Source organism: Diadema antillarum, unplaced genomic scaffold (assembly GCF_040938485.1).
Source record: "Diadema antillarum isolate AM-2024a unplaced genomic scaffold, OU_Dant_1.0 scf00000175, whole genome shotgun sequence".
In the NCBI taxonomy this organism is placed as follows: Eukaryota; Metazoa; Echinodermata; class Echinoidea; order Diadematoida; family Diadematidae; genus Diadema; species Diadema antillarum.
This window is the reverse complement of record NW_027271064.1, coordinates 104,354-119,278: the sequence shown is the minus strand read 5'-3', so window position 1 is coordinate 119,278 and position 14,925 is coordinate 104,354. Positions and strand designations below refer to the sequence as shown.

At 39.9% G+C, this 14,925-nt stretch overlaps 1 protein-coding gene across 1 annotated transcript in view; it reads left to right on the top strand.

Moving 5' to 3' along the window:
• LOC139722876 (low-density lipoprotein receptor-related protein 12-like) overlaps window positions 1–14,458 on the top strand; it is a 148,342-nt gene extending 133,884 nt beyond the window's left edge. The window contains exons 4-5 of the mRNA XM_071634156.1: window positions 5,808–5,942; window positions 13,910–14,458. Coding sequence (XP_071490257.1) covers window positions 5,808–5,942; window positions 13,910–14,010 — 236 coding nt within the window. The 3' untranslated portion in view covers window positions 14,011–14,458. The remainder of the gene's footprint in view (window positions 1–5,807; window positions 5,943–13,909) is intronic.
• The last annotated feature ends 467 nt before the right edge of the window (window positions 14,459–14,925 follow it).

Sequence of the window (14,925 nt, the reverse complement as noted above, 5' to 3'; positions counted from 1 at the left end):
TAATTAGGCCTATTAACATATGAAAATACCTCTTCATAACACAATTTGAAATTGTGAATAACTGAACAATAAGGTAGGTAAGTTTATTTTTTAACACAGAAAGTTTGAACCCAGCATAAATCTTTAGATTTCAATGTCTTTTAATCTATTTTCCACTAGTTTTCAAATCTTATTTTGTTTTATTTGAATATTCATAAATATGCATGAATATTCATGATAAAGAAACCAACGACGAACACGTAGCGGACCAAATAAAAACGCTTTTTAAAACGTTCATTAAAGACGAAGTCGACGTAGCAGACCTAATAAAAAACGTTTTGTGGACGTTTATATAGGACGAAGACGTAGCAGACATAATAAAACCGTTTTGTAACGTCCATTGACGTTTTAAAAAACGTTTTCCAAAAAACATGTGCTTTGCGGTAAATGCTAAGTCTCAACTTTGACGTTGTATGTACGTTTTGAAAAACGTCCATTTTTATACGAAGATGTACGGAACCCCCCCCCCCCAAAAAAAAAAAAAAAAAAAAAAAAACACGATAAGGATACGCTCTGAAAACGTTACGTGTTTCCTTGGTTCCTGTCTCGAACAATCAAGTTCAATTCTTCTGGCTCGGTTCAAGAATCGTGTTTTGTGTGTGTGTGTGTGCATGTTTTTGTTGTTTGTTTTTTGTTTGTTTGTTTGTTTTTTTCTGCACGGAATGGGGTCCCTCGTGAAGTTCCTTCTTACTACTCTCCTCTCTCGTCGCCTCTTGCAAGCCCTGTCCGCTTAGGCTCATCCCATGAGACATTGTGGTTATCTCTACACACTATATCTTTTATGTGTACAGTTGTAACTATTCCTGAGGATCTACCGCTTGATGAAGGTGAATTCGCTCTTCTTTCGAGAGGCTTGGCATTTGTTCCAAGACGGAAATCAGTGGATGATTTCGAGGTTCGACGTGACTTCGAGAGCTTCGCACGTCGTCTACGGCTGAAAGCACACTTTGCCCATAACTGATCAAGCTGACCGTGGAACAAATGACTCAGCAGAACTTACCCAACAACCATCACGTCCTTCGTTTAAATCTCTACAACCGAAGCGTTCTTCTTGGACTCCATCAGAAGGTGAGAACCCCAATCTCGATCGCTTTATCAGTAAATGTAGGATAGATGTCAACAACCTACAGTCATCCTGTACTCACTCTCGATCTAACATCACTGAGAAGGAAGAAAAAGCGCTTAAGTCACTGAGGAAGAACACCAACTACATCATAAAACCGGCTGACAAAGGAGGAGCCGTCGTCGTATGGCGACGCGACTTATACATCGCCGAGGCTGAGCGTCAACTGAACAATCCAACTTTCTATGAAAAGGTAGACAGCGATCCAACAAGCGATCATAACCAGATCGTTAAAGACACAGTTACGGATCTTAGGAGTAACGCTCTCCCATCATCGACATCGAACCTTTGTCAAAAGTCCCTCGCGTTTCAACCTTCTACCTCCTTCCTAAAATCCAAAAAGAGGGCAACCCCGGCAGACTAATAGTTTCTACCATAGGATGCCCGACGGAGCTGATAAGCCAGTACCTAGATGACATACTCTCCCCTCTTGTTGCACAACTGGATGCATACTTTAAGGACTCTTCGGACGCCCTCCGTATCTTTGAAACTCTGAAGCTCTCAGCACAAGGCCCCCAATATCTGTTTACCATGGATGTTTCTTCTCTCTACACTAATATCCCTCAGGACGAGGGCCTACGGGCAATAAAGCATTTCTTGCAGCAGTTCCCGTCTCCTGACCGGCCAGATGACACCACCATCCTGCGCCCTGCGGAACTAGTGCTGGGACTTTCCACCTTTCAGTTCAATAGTAATGTCTACCATCATGGAAGAGAAGGAGTCGCCATGGAACTAAATCGGCCCTTCGTACACCTGCCCTTTTCGTAGGCTTCATCGAGGAGGAAATTAAGAGTTTCCAAGGCCCCAAACCGCTGCTTCTACAGAGGTACTTTGACGACTACGTCGGAGTTGCATCCTGCACCCTCGAACAACTGAATGAGCTGATCAACCACTTCAACAACTTCCATAACTCACTGAAATTCACACATGAAATTTCCGCTGACTCAATCGCATTCCTGGACATTGAACTCAGCCTAGAAGGAGATCGGATAAAGACAAGCGTACACTACAAGCCTACTGATGCGCATTGCTATCTGAACTACTCATCATCTCACCCACCCAACTGCAAACGCTCAATACCGTTCTCCCAACTCACTAGACTCTGCCGTCTCTGCAGTGATGATGAAGACTTTCAACAGAAATCGCATGAAATGGCCGGTTTCTTTGAACGGCGTGGCTACCCTAAACAGGTTGTCAAGAAGGCGACAAGAAAAGACAACATAACAGCGACAGAGTACCACTAGTGCTGACATATCACCCATCAACGCAAAACCTCGTTTCTACCATTATGGACAACACACACATCTTACAAGAACATGCATCCACGAAGGAAATCTTCAAAGAGCCTCCTCTCGTAGCATACAAGAAGGACCGGAGTCTGCGGGATCTGTTGGTCCACACAGGGTTGAAGGTCCAGGCACAGTCTGAAGCAGATTTGGGATGCGGTACCCAACCCTGTGGAAGGAGAAGGTGCAACACAATCATGTAGCCATGTGGATGGAGCAGCACACATCAAAGGTCCTAAATACACCTGGGTTGTTCGCGATCGGTTCACCTGTACCGTTGAGAATGTGATCTACGCGATCACTTGTACAGCCTGCCACAAGATCTACATAGGTGAGACGAAACGGAGACTAGCAGATCGCGCAACCGAACACCTCCGATCAGTAAGGCTCAATACACCGGGACTTCCAGTGGCCCAGCACTTCAACCTGCCCGGGCACACCATTAATCACCTGAAGATCGGTGTAATGACGAACAACAATCCATCGCCTCGGCTGCCTTCAACCCAATGGACTGAATGTTTCTTTCCGTTTTTTCCCCGTTAGGGAGTAATCCTTCTTTTTTATCTTCGTTTCCTTCTTTCCCCCCCCCCCCCCTCTCTCTCTCTCATCTGCATTTTTCTACCTCCTTGCTTCGTGACGTGTTTTCTTTTTGTTCTTTGTGACGTCCTATTTTGTATGCTTCTTGTATTTTCCTTACCTTCCTAGTTTTCTTTGTGACGTCCTACCTTGTGCGCTATTTGTGTATGTGCGCATTTTGTTATGGACGCGCTACCACTGACGACGCATCTTTTATTTTGATTTATATCTGCTTCAAAATAAAATGTCCAATGTAGTGACTTTACAAAGCCCTGTGGGCGAAAATTCGTCAAATTCACGTCTCTAACGGAGTTTATATTGACCTACTGTTGTGAATCTATATTATATATATATATATATATGTGTGTATATAAAGTTGAAGTCAAGAGTCTCTTCAGTAGCAGAAAAAAAGGCATTTTCTTATATACGAAGTCTTATTTGTGGTACAGCGACGAATGAATGAAATAAAAGTTGTTGTCCAGCTGTTAAAGGTGCATGGTCCCCGTATTTTAGTCAAATGCGTACGCGGGCGCACGGCGCAAGTTTCCTATAGAGACCTACGCTGTCGACTTCTCTTTGGCGCTTACGCTTTGGCCCACTTTCCCGAGTCCGAAGAAGTCCGATTCACTGTAGTCAGTGGTCCGATCACCGTTCGGCTCATGACTCGGCTGAGTGGGATGACAGCTTTAGCAAACTTCTTTTGTGATGTCATAATAACAAGCACATATGCACGCACCCTGGCATTACTACAGACTGCGCAGAGAAGACAACAAAGGCAAAGTTACTTAGCAACGCCTACGCACTTTCCTCTTGATGACAGCTCTACTTCGGTAATCTTCGTATCAATGCTAACGGTGATCGGCAGTATCATAAACAGCGCCATCTACACTACCGGGACTATGCCCCTTTAAACTCACTTCTCACGCTGCACCTTATGAGAGTAACAGAGTAATGTTCTTCGTCATGACATCTTTCTGCAGTGGCGGATCCAGAGGGGGCGCATTAGGCTTGCGCATTTTCTTTATTTGTTGTTAAAACAAAAGAAAAAATAGAAATACTGTTTGTGCCCACCCTTTACGGAATTCTTGGATCCGCCCCTGTTCTGTATACAAAGATACCAGGCCTGAGAGGTTCTGGTTGAAACTATGTGCATGAGGTGACTTCAGTCGCGCTATTTTCTGAGGGGCGCAGCCCCAAAGAAAATAGGGCTATTGGAGTCACCGAGGGCACGTAGTTTAACCAGAACCTTGAATAGTGACCTGGTATATTTGTTTTTATGTCCCTCCCTATGAATTTTTAGAGTAACAGCAAAGTAGAGTCAGTGGTTGATCGATCTACAGTTTTTTTTTTCACGCACAAAATTACATGCAAAAGTGTATCATCAACTGGGCGAGCTCTTTCTAATAGCTCGCGAAGCGTAGACGCCGCGCGTACTGTGACGTGTGTCTCATGCACTAAAATACGCGTTTGTCACAAGAGTGAAGTGCGCGCTTTACTAGCAAAAATCGCCATGGCAGCGTGATAAAGTTGTTATTACTATTTCCCTAGAGTAATAGTTGGACTAGGATTTTCATGGTGGAAATATGTTTGTCACTTTCAAATCCCTCTATCAATCAGGTGAAAAGAAATATTTTGTGAGGGATATTATCTCTTTTATATACCTCACAAATTGTTTCTTGTCCTGTGATTGGTCGATACCATTGAAAGCGACAAACATTATTTCTATCATGAAAATCCTTGTCCCGTCAGACTTTTACTATTTTCCCTAAGGAAATAGTAAAAAAAAAAGACGTATATCACGCTGGTAAAATTGCGGGGAAAGATTTCACGTACAAATGAATGGGTATCGCGGCGTCTTCGCTTCGAGAGAGATTTCACGTTCAAATGAAGGGTACCGTGGCCTCTCCGCTCCACGAGAGATTTCACGTACAAATGAATAGGTTTCGCGGCGTCTTCGCTTCTCAGGAAGGCAGGTTATGTTTTCACGTAAAAATGAATGGTATCGCTCACCGCAGACCACGCATACACTTGGCGGGTGCAATTTTATGCATAGAAGAAATGAACTTGGTTAATGTACGTGATCTTTCAACCTTACAGATATCAAATCCCGCTCAATTTTCTGTCAGTCTTGAAATAATTTGTGAGGGATATAAAACAAATATACCAGGCCATTGTTAGAGGCACACCGGTTAAACGATGTGCCTTCGGTGGCATCAACAGCACTTTTTTCTTAGGGGTAGCGCCCCTCAGGAAATAGTGCTATTGCAGTCACTTCACGCACATAGTTTAACCAGAACCTCTCAGGCCTGGTATATTTGTATATTATTTTCTTCTTATTCATTACTTTCTGTTATATTGATTGTGTGCAACCACTGTCTATACCTTTCCTCTCTATTCTCTGACTTTCCTTCTCCCCTTTCCTTTCCTTTCTCTATTTTCCTGTTTCTCTTCCCTAACCACTTTTCTTACGATTCTCTTTCCTTCCTCTATCACATTTCCATGTTACCATTTATGTGATATTTGATCTCAATTAGTTCTAATGTATGTGAATCGCAAACTATGGTGATGCATGCGTTGAAGCAATATTTTGTACGCATTATGTCCGAGCTATGTCACTGTATGTAGGCTATGATTTGTTTGTTATATATTTTCACCTGGATGGCACCAATCTTTTTTTTTTCTCTCGAAGAAAGACTAATAACAGATATCTGCATCTGTATCTATATCTGTTCTGTGGAATAAGAATGATTACATTCTCCTTTTTTTTTTCTTTGTTCAAGCAGGACAAACGAAGAATTGTTCCAGCTCGGAGTTTACATGCGTCAAGTCTGACAAATGCATCACAATAGATGCAAAGTGTAATAACGTATATAACTGCGCAGATGGAACTGACGAACCCGAGACGTGTCCTAAATCTGGTAAGCCTCGGCCGTAAAGCATAACACGAAAACATGTGGAAGATAATGAACCACTTATAGGTGTTACGAAATTATGTGTGCCAGATTATGATATGCCCTGTATTACGAAAATAAGTCTGTAAATTCAAACAAATAGTTCTAACAAATGATCGGGTGTTTTGTTTTGTGTTGTTTTATTTATTTGCCCCAATTGAAATTAGTTGTCAAGGCGTAATGTGTGTGCTTTAGATTATTTCATAGGCTTTGTGCAGCAGGGATCAAATGTCCAAGTTCGGGCAGGCTCATATATAATTATGATAGTGGAAAAAATAGATTTGAAATAAATTCAACAATGTGCTTGTTTGTCACTTTTTTCTTATCTTTTTATTCTATTTATTTATCTATTCATTTATTTTGCGTAGCATACATTATGGCATCAGGAAGGTGGAAATTGAAGTTTTGGAAGGACTTGAATGCTTAGTCCATGTTTGTGCTTTGTGATTGGATATACTCTAAGGAGCTTTCACATGCTCAAATCCGAAAAAAACCTTCCGTCCTCGGGGAAAACAAAAACTATTCTCGGCCAAACTAGCGTCCGGCCCCGATGTTGGGCACGATTGTGCAGCCAGCCAATCAGCGATCTTGTCGCTACGGCTACGTCCACACAGAAAAGCGAAACTGCTTTCTGCGTGTACCTCTGGGAGCGAACCACCACGGCTCACTCGGAACAAGTTTTGAGCATGCTCAAGGCCTTGTCATACCGTATCTGGGGAAGTTTTGCAGGTTGACTTGCGGGGAAACAAGTTTGTTACCCGGAGCTCTCCGCAGTTGGTCCGCACCTGACAGTACCTAGCGCGTATCTCGCCCATAGTTGCTCGGAGGTGCGCACGCAAGTCCGATTTATACCCGCAGCCAAGTTTTGAACATGACCAAAACTTTTTCCGAGTGAGTCGCGGGGATTGCCCGCAGAGGACCACGCAGAACGCCAGTAGAAGGCCTTTAGCGGCAGCACCTCGCAGGCAACTCCCAAGCAGGTACTCCGCAGTCCCCGTATGCGGCCAAGATAATGACATTCTGTGGGACTTCTGCCATTCCTTCAGAGGAATTCCTTCACTGAATTGTCAGCCCCCACGCGCCTGGCACACAGGTCACACAGTATACCCACAAGTAGAACTTAAGCCTTAAGTAGAACGCGTCCAGCAAGTAAGGCACATGCACTGACTCGCCCAAATCCTTGTCCGCCCTCAGAAATTGTCCGATATGCTGGAAAATCTCCACACGCAACAAGCCCGCGTAGCTTGCCCGGAAAGGTGTGATAGGGCCTAAACATGGTTGCGGGTAAAAAGATTTGCGTGCGCACCTCCAGGCGACTACGGGTGAGATACGTGCTAGGTACTGTCATGTGCGGGTCATCTGCGAGGACCTCCGGGTAATAAAAATTGTTCTTCGCAAGTCGCACGCAAGGCTTGCCCGGGAAGGTGTGACCCGGCCTTTAGACAAGGATGTGAAAAGGAAAGCACTCAGGCAGAACTTCAATTACTGCATGGGTACAGTCAAGGCAACATTATTGAATGCATAATGTAGGCTAATCTCTCACTTGTCGTTAGCAACGATAATACATGACTATTGCAGTGAGAAAGAATGAATTACTGTATGAAATACAAAAATCAATACGAGTACATGCACATGGAAGTAAGTAAACATTGAACAACAATAATGAGAAATAGGAAATTACATAATGTAGATATGCAGATCTACTGGAAAGCCGTTTTAAACAAATGAAATTTGAGGACAGTTTTAAAACAGTCAGCATTCGAAATATAACGGCTAGCCTCAGGCAACTAATTCCAATAAAGGTAAGGTCCAGCACGTACGAACTAACGGCCCCCTCATGATTTCTTTGTTTTTTTGGAACAACAAGCAATTTATCTTATGTAATATATGCAAAATGAATCATTGAATCTTGACCGACAGATGGCCTGATTTAGTGAACCACGTTAAATCCGAGAACTTAAAGAATCACCAGTTGCATGTCACAACGTACAATTCCAGGTTGGATCTTTCTTTTTATTGAGCAATCTGTGCTGTGATCATAGTGAATATAAACGTGCCTCTTACATATTATTCTAATTGGCGTTTTGAGTATTTTTTTCTTTAATGGAACATCTGATCAAGGAGCTGAAGTTCACTGATCTGATTCGGTTATCCACCGGTATATATACTGCAATACATGTATACTCCTATATATTATGTTTGCCGATGACACCAACGTATTCTGTTCCAATTCTGATTTTCATTCCCTCCTAAGAACTCTTAATACTGAATTACCGATATTATCTACATGGTTTAAGAGTAATAGATTATCACTCAACTTAAAAAGACAAATTTCATTCATTTTCATAGTAAGAAGCATAAAAATGAAATGCAACATTTGAATATTATGGTGGATGGTATACCAATGGAACAAAAAGAAAGTATCAAATTTCTCGGAATTTATATAAATGAAAATATGAAATGGAACACTCATGTGCAAAACATCTCTGATAAAGTGTCTCGTAGCGTTGGTATACTCCATAATCTTAAGTATTATGTCCCTATATAATATATATATATAATATTTTATTTATGTTATATAACTCGTTGATATTATCGTACATTTCATATTGCAACATTGTATGGGCAACTTCAAAAAGTCACATTGATAATATATTACTTCTGCAAAAGAAAGCTATACGTATATGCACCAACTCAGGTTATCGAGACCATTCAGATCCCCTTTTCGCAGAATTAAAAACACTCAAGGTAAAGGACATTAATTTTTTGCAAAATTCACTCTTTATGTTTCGCTTACATAATAGTCAGTTGCCATCTTCTTTCTTCTCACTATTTCAATTAAACAAGGACATAACATTCTTATCCCACAAGACAATCTGATAAATTTCATTTATATAATCCTATAAAACAGTGATGGCGCTGAAATCTATCAGACACACCGGATCCGATATTTGGAACTCTCTTCCTTCTGAAATTCGAAGTTTAAAGTCCATGTGTTCTTTTAGGAAAGCTGTAAAAACAATGTTACTCTCTCGATATCAGTAATTTCGTTGTCATTGTTAGTGTATAATACACGAAATTCCTTCGTAGAAATATCGCCGCATTTCATCTATTATGTAATCATGTAACCAACCATGCACTCTTACTGTTCACCTGTACCTAGGTGAGAAATATTTTGTCATGCCTTACTGATCAGTGATCCAGGTGAACTAACTTTGTGTAGGCCTTTAGTGAAAGCAGACAGACATCTCCTTTTCCTTTCTCCTTTCTACTATCCTATCTCTACGCAAGTCACCCCTCCCTCCTATTTTTTCTATGTGTATTGTGTCCGAGGGCCGCACGCAAATCAAGCCACGCTTAAAGGGATAGTATAGTTTTGGTTGAGACCTAATTTCAGGTTTCTAACATTTTTGGTGAGATAATGAGAAACCTCTTATGAAATATGAAAGAGCATGTAATTCTATGAGGAATTCAACGTTTATTTGATGAAAATTGGTTTTGAAATGGCTGAGATATCCAAAAAGAGCGATTCAAATGAAGTGTGGGACCCACATTTAATTACGATCGCTTTGTTTTACTTTGTTTTTGGATGTTTCAGTCATTCCAAACCCAATTGTCATCAAATAAACTTTGAATTTTTCTTAGAATGGTATGCTCTGCACTATATTATAAGTGTTTTCTTGGTATCTCGCAAAAAAGTTAAAAGCCCAATTCTCATCTCCACCAATACTGTATTATCTCTTTAACCCAACTGTGCGATAGAGTGTCGAATGCCCTAGCTGAGCAAAAACATGGCATCGGTGTGTTTGTGGACCTAAGCAAGGCATAGCCACACTATCCTAATACACAAATTACAGTTCCATGGAGTTTGAGGCATTTCATTAGAATGGTTCCAAGATTAGTTGTCAAATAGAAAGCAATATGTCTGCAATGAATCCATCAACTCTGAATTATTACCCATACATTGTGGTGCCACGCAAGGCTCTATATTGGGCCCCTTACTATTCCTGGTGTACATCAATGACATTTCAAACTCAACTTTGCCACTACAATTATATTCTACTTGCCGACGATATACCAATGTGTAGGTATATTTCATGAACTTAAGTATAGGTTTTCCCGGTCAATTTCATACTTTTGTCACTCAAATTCATTAATGTGCATTCAAATTCACGCAGCGCACGCACGCGAAAATATTCGGGCATTCAAATTAAGAATCCGAGCGATCAATTTCATTTATGAGCGTTCTATTTCGTTTTCGTGAAAGCAAATTCACGATTGGGCATTCAATTTCAAAATGCGAGCACCGATTTTCCTACTCGTGCATTCAAATTCATGCGATAGTCACGTGATAGTCCCAATGAGCTTGTTTGGAGCATTCAAATTCATTTTTAGGCGGTCAAGTTCTTACTTCGTGCAATCAATCTAACGAGGAAAATGGAGGAGACTTTTAAGAAAGGAAAAGGGGCCAACACAACCAATGAATGCTTGCTGCAAGCATATTGTGCAATTAGGACTGTTTACACGTTCTAAATTGTTCTCTGTTCATGTATTCTTTGTTTTTCATCTCAATAAATTTCAAATTGCAATGTCCAATCAGCAGTGCATCCAAACAACACAACGAATAGTAATCATATTTCTTGATGATATTGTATGCTGACAACGCCCCAACACCAACCACATAATGACAATTCATCACTTTAAGACAAACTGACACACAATGAGCTCACTTTAGTCCCGCAAAAGTAAATCAATAAGACAGCAATACTGACACAACAAACAGCACGTATAAAATGTTCATGTATCAGTTTCAATATAGTCGAAATTGTTTTTTTTTTCCTCGAAAGTGTCAACCAACCCTCCGTATTATGCTCGTCTGTAGGCCTATACAGTGCCTAATTTTTGTTTGTTTGTTTCCTTTTCTATCAAAGAAGATGGCTGGATAACCCATATTCAGCTGCAAAAGCTGGTCTTCCATATGGGGTCCAGTTAGATGTTCTGCTCTTTGCGATGAATAAATGAAGTGGGATCTTTTACGTGCATGAGTTGTGACTCTCTTACACAGGGGACCTCCATTTTATGTCTAATCCGAGAGGGACATGTGCCTGTATATTCCTATTTGCTAAGTGCGAGTTCAAAATTGTCAATGAACAGGTGGACCTCTACTGCAAAATAAATAATCATCATAAATCCCAATATATTCAAAGCCAAATGAGAAACACATGCATACAAGACCCAAAACTAACTAAATTCAGGACTTCTTTTAAATTGTATGCAGTTATTTGGAACATGGTTGCCTATTCACGAATTTGAATGACCGACGAGATTCCGTCGCCAGCTTGACATGAATTTGAATGCTTATTGATGAAATGCGTGCTCCTCTCTTAAATTTGAATGCTCTGATGGTGAATTTGAACGTTCCGATAGTGAATTTGAATGCTCGGATAGTGAATTCGAATGACCGGATTGTGAATTTGATTGCTGGTTCAGTGCTGCGAGCGTGGAATGCGTGAAATCGAATGCTCGGAATAGGAACTTGAATGACAAAAGTATAAAATTGACCGGGAAAACCTATATTATGTTTAAATGAAAATTTTATTCATGCTTTATAATTCCTTGATATCATCGTAAATCTCATATTGCAACATTGTCGGGGCAACCTCAAAAAGTTACAACGATAGCATATAACTTACGAAAGAAAGCCGTACGCATATATGCAATAATTCATATCCCTTATTCGCAAAATTGTTGACACAGGATAAATTGTATCATTTTTTTTTTTTTTTTTGGGGGGGGGGGCAAAATTCTCTTATTATGTTTCTAACGTCAGTTGCATGTTTCTTCTTCCTAATTATTTCGGTCGAACAACGACATACGCTGTTACCCTACAAGACAGTCTGAACATTTTCATTTATATACAATGTAATCCTAAAACAGTGATGGCTCTGAAATCTATCTGTCCATCTGCACCTTGGTAAAAATAAAACAATGGATAAACAAACAAACAAACACACACACAAACAAACAAAAACATGCCATGGCATGCGGAACTGTAATCCGGGTGATAATTTTTGTGAACAAATAGGCAAATCTTTTCTGTAAGTAGTCATCCTCTCCTTTCCTCTCCTATCTATACCCTTTCTTCCATCTTGTATATCTTTCTATATACGCAAGTCACTCTTCGCCTCTATCTTATTTTAATCTTTGTATGTATGCAATAAATATACGTAAGGGCTACCAGCAAATCAAGCTACGCTTAACCGTAAGAGGGCGGGGGGGGGGGGGGGGTCCGCCCCCTTGACGTTTCGCGCTTTAAATCTGTAACGAGAGAAGGTCTCGTCATGAGGCTTCTCGACCTTCTTTGTTCAAGTCTCGCGCAACTTTCGAGACCAAATTTGCAATGTGTGCACATACTTTTTACGAAGCGACGCCCTTTTTTGTAACTGCATGTCACCCCAAAACGGGCACAATTTTGTGATTTTGTATGCATTCCTGTGGAAAACAGTACTCTGTCATGATACTCACAAAACCTGATTATTTTTACTATTAATCGCTTTGATTGATTGATATTACGGTAACTACGGTAGAAAAGTGATCATTAACAACTTCCAATGAAAATTAAGAAAAAAAAAGAGTCGAAAAATAAAGAAATACATACGAAATTCTTAAAATAATAAGATACAGGAGAATTGAATTGACTTTTTGAAGTGTTTATGATGTATCATTGTTGAATATGTTGAAACAGATACAAATCGAAAAGGTAGACTCTTCATGCTTTAATTAGGCTGAATAAGACCGTAGGATTAATTTTTATGATTAATTGATTAAAATTAGAAATTCATTATTTCAAAGATTTTAAAGACATAATCTTGTAGATTACGACTTGGATGTCACGCATTTCGTCGCGATTGCACCACTGATGGCCGAGATGTCGGGGGGGGGGGGGGAGGGGACGGATCCGACCCCCTCTGGTTTTAGCATTGCCAAAAAAAAAAAAAAAAAAAAAAAAAGCCCGGCCGGCATAGGGTTAAAGGGGACCTTCGGATGATTTTCAGACTTTTACATTTGAACAACTATAAATTAGTCAAACTGAGTACAGAGTTTCAGAATTTATGGTGATTGGGATAAGCAATGAGAATGTTTTCAAAATTTATTATGAAATTGCAATGAACAAGGATGATGACATGACAGCCTCACCATAAGAATGCATGAGTTGGGGCTCAAGGAAGCAGAACAACAGAAGAAGGTATGCATGGATTTTTCACAGGTGAACTTGTTGAGCAAGCGGTATTGTAATGGAATTACACTGCTACATTTCTGAAATATATGAGGCTCTGATGTCATCATCACTGTTCAGTGTAATTTGTTTAAGATTTTCAATTTATTGGTTTCTCTGCTCAAGGACCACAATAAATTCCACGGATCTATACATGGAGCTGTTGATTTATGTACTACATGATGTGAAATTATGAAAATCGTCCGGAATGCCCCTTTTAAGCTGTATAGCCCTTCTCTATTGTCAATTGTAATGTGTATACACCTTTGTTATACAACATTGTAAAAAACTTATAGACCTTATGTAATATGTATAGGCCCTCCGCTATCAACAATGTGTACATGTACACTGATAACGCAGAAACCACTACATCAAATTAAATCATTTTTTTTTTATTCGGATAAACACATCTTCGGAAAATATAAAACCATACTTCATTTTCTTCCAGATTAGTAACCTTCGAAATGACGAATCTTGTTTCATTTTGGGAATTACTAACGTCAGAAAGAAAGAACATTCGGAATAACGAATCCTTGGAATAACGAACCTCATTTCATTTTCGGATTATTGAACCTTCGGAATAACGAATTGTAACAGTCATTTATGTTGTGTTCTTTCTTCTTCTTTTTTTCTGTCTGTCTGACCGTGATGCTAATAGGTAGGGCGACATCGTTGCAACTGGACCGACTGCTCCATTCCCTTGTTTACTTCGTCGGAGCCATCAGCCTAGTCAGTGCTTTCCGGTCCGTGTCCGCCTAACACAAACCATTATTGCAACAAAGCGGGGGCGAAAATTCTTCAAAACTACATCAAAGTTCATTCTCCAAACAAAAGATTAGGAGATCGGTTATTTGTAGTCCCGGCTTTATTTTTAGGCTGAAACCCACTGACAGATTATCTTATGCACGTTGGACACATTTGCAATAAATAATGCGTGGTTGCATTTCCTACATTTCATACAAACAGAATCGTCTTTCGGGGAAAAAAAAAAAGTTCTTCAGAGAAGAAAAGTGTATGTTAAAGGGAGGGTACGGTATTGGTAGAGGTGAGAATTGGGCTTTTATTTTTTTGCGAGATATCAAGAAACCGTTTGTAAAATAGTACAGAGCGTACCTTTCTAAGAGGAATTCAAAATTTATTTGATGAAAATCGGTTTTGGAATGGCTGAGACATCCAAAAAATAAAGTAAACCAAAGCGATCATAATAAAAGCTGGGTACCACATCTTATTAGAATTGCTCTGTTTTGGGTATCTCAGCCATTTCAAAACCAATTTTCATCAAATAAACGTTGAATTCCTTTTGGAATTACATGCTCTTTCATATTCCATAAGAGGCTTCTCATAATCTCACCCCAAAATGTTAGAAACCCGAGGTTAGGTCTCACCCAAAACCATATATCCCTTTAACGCTAAAATCCAAACCATGTTCAGGTTGACTTAAATACGTCTCCCATTTCCTTTCCCACGAATTGTACATTTCTCTTTGTATTGTATAAATCCACAGCCTTCTTACTTAATTGTTTATAAATTTCAGTTTTTAACTTTCCACTTATGGCATGACGGTATGGATTGCCCCATTAAGTTAGCAACAGTTGTTGTATATAGGTTTCTTTGTCAACAAAACAATATTTTCATCCCTAATTTTCTTACGTTGTTACAACTTCACAGTAATGT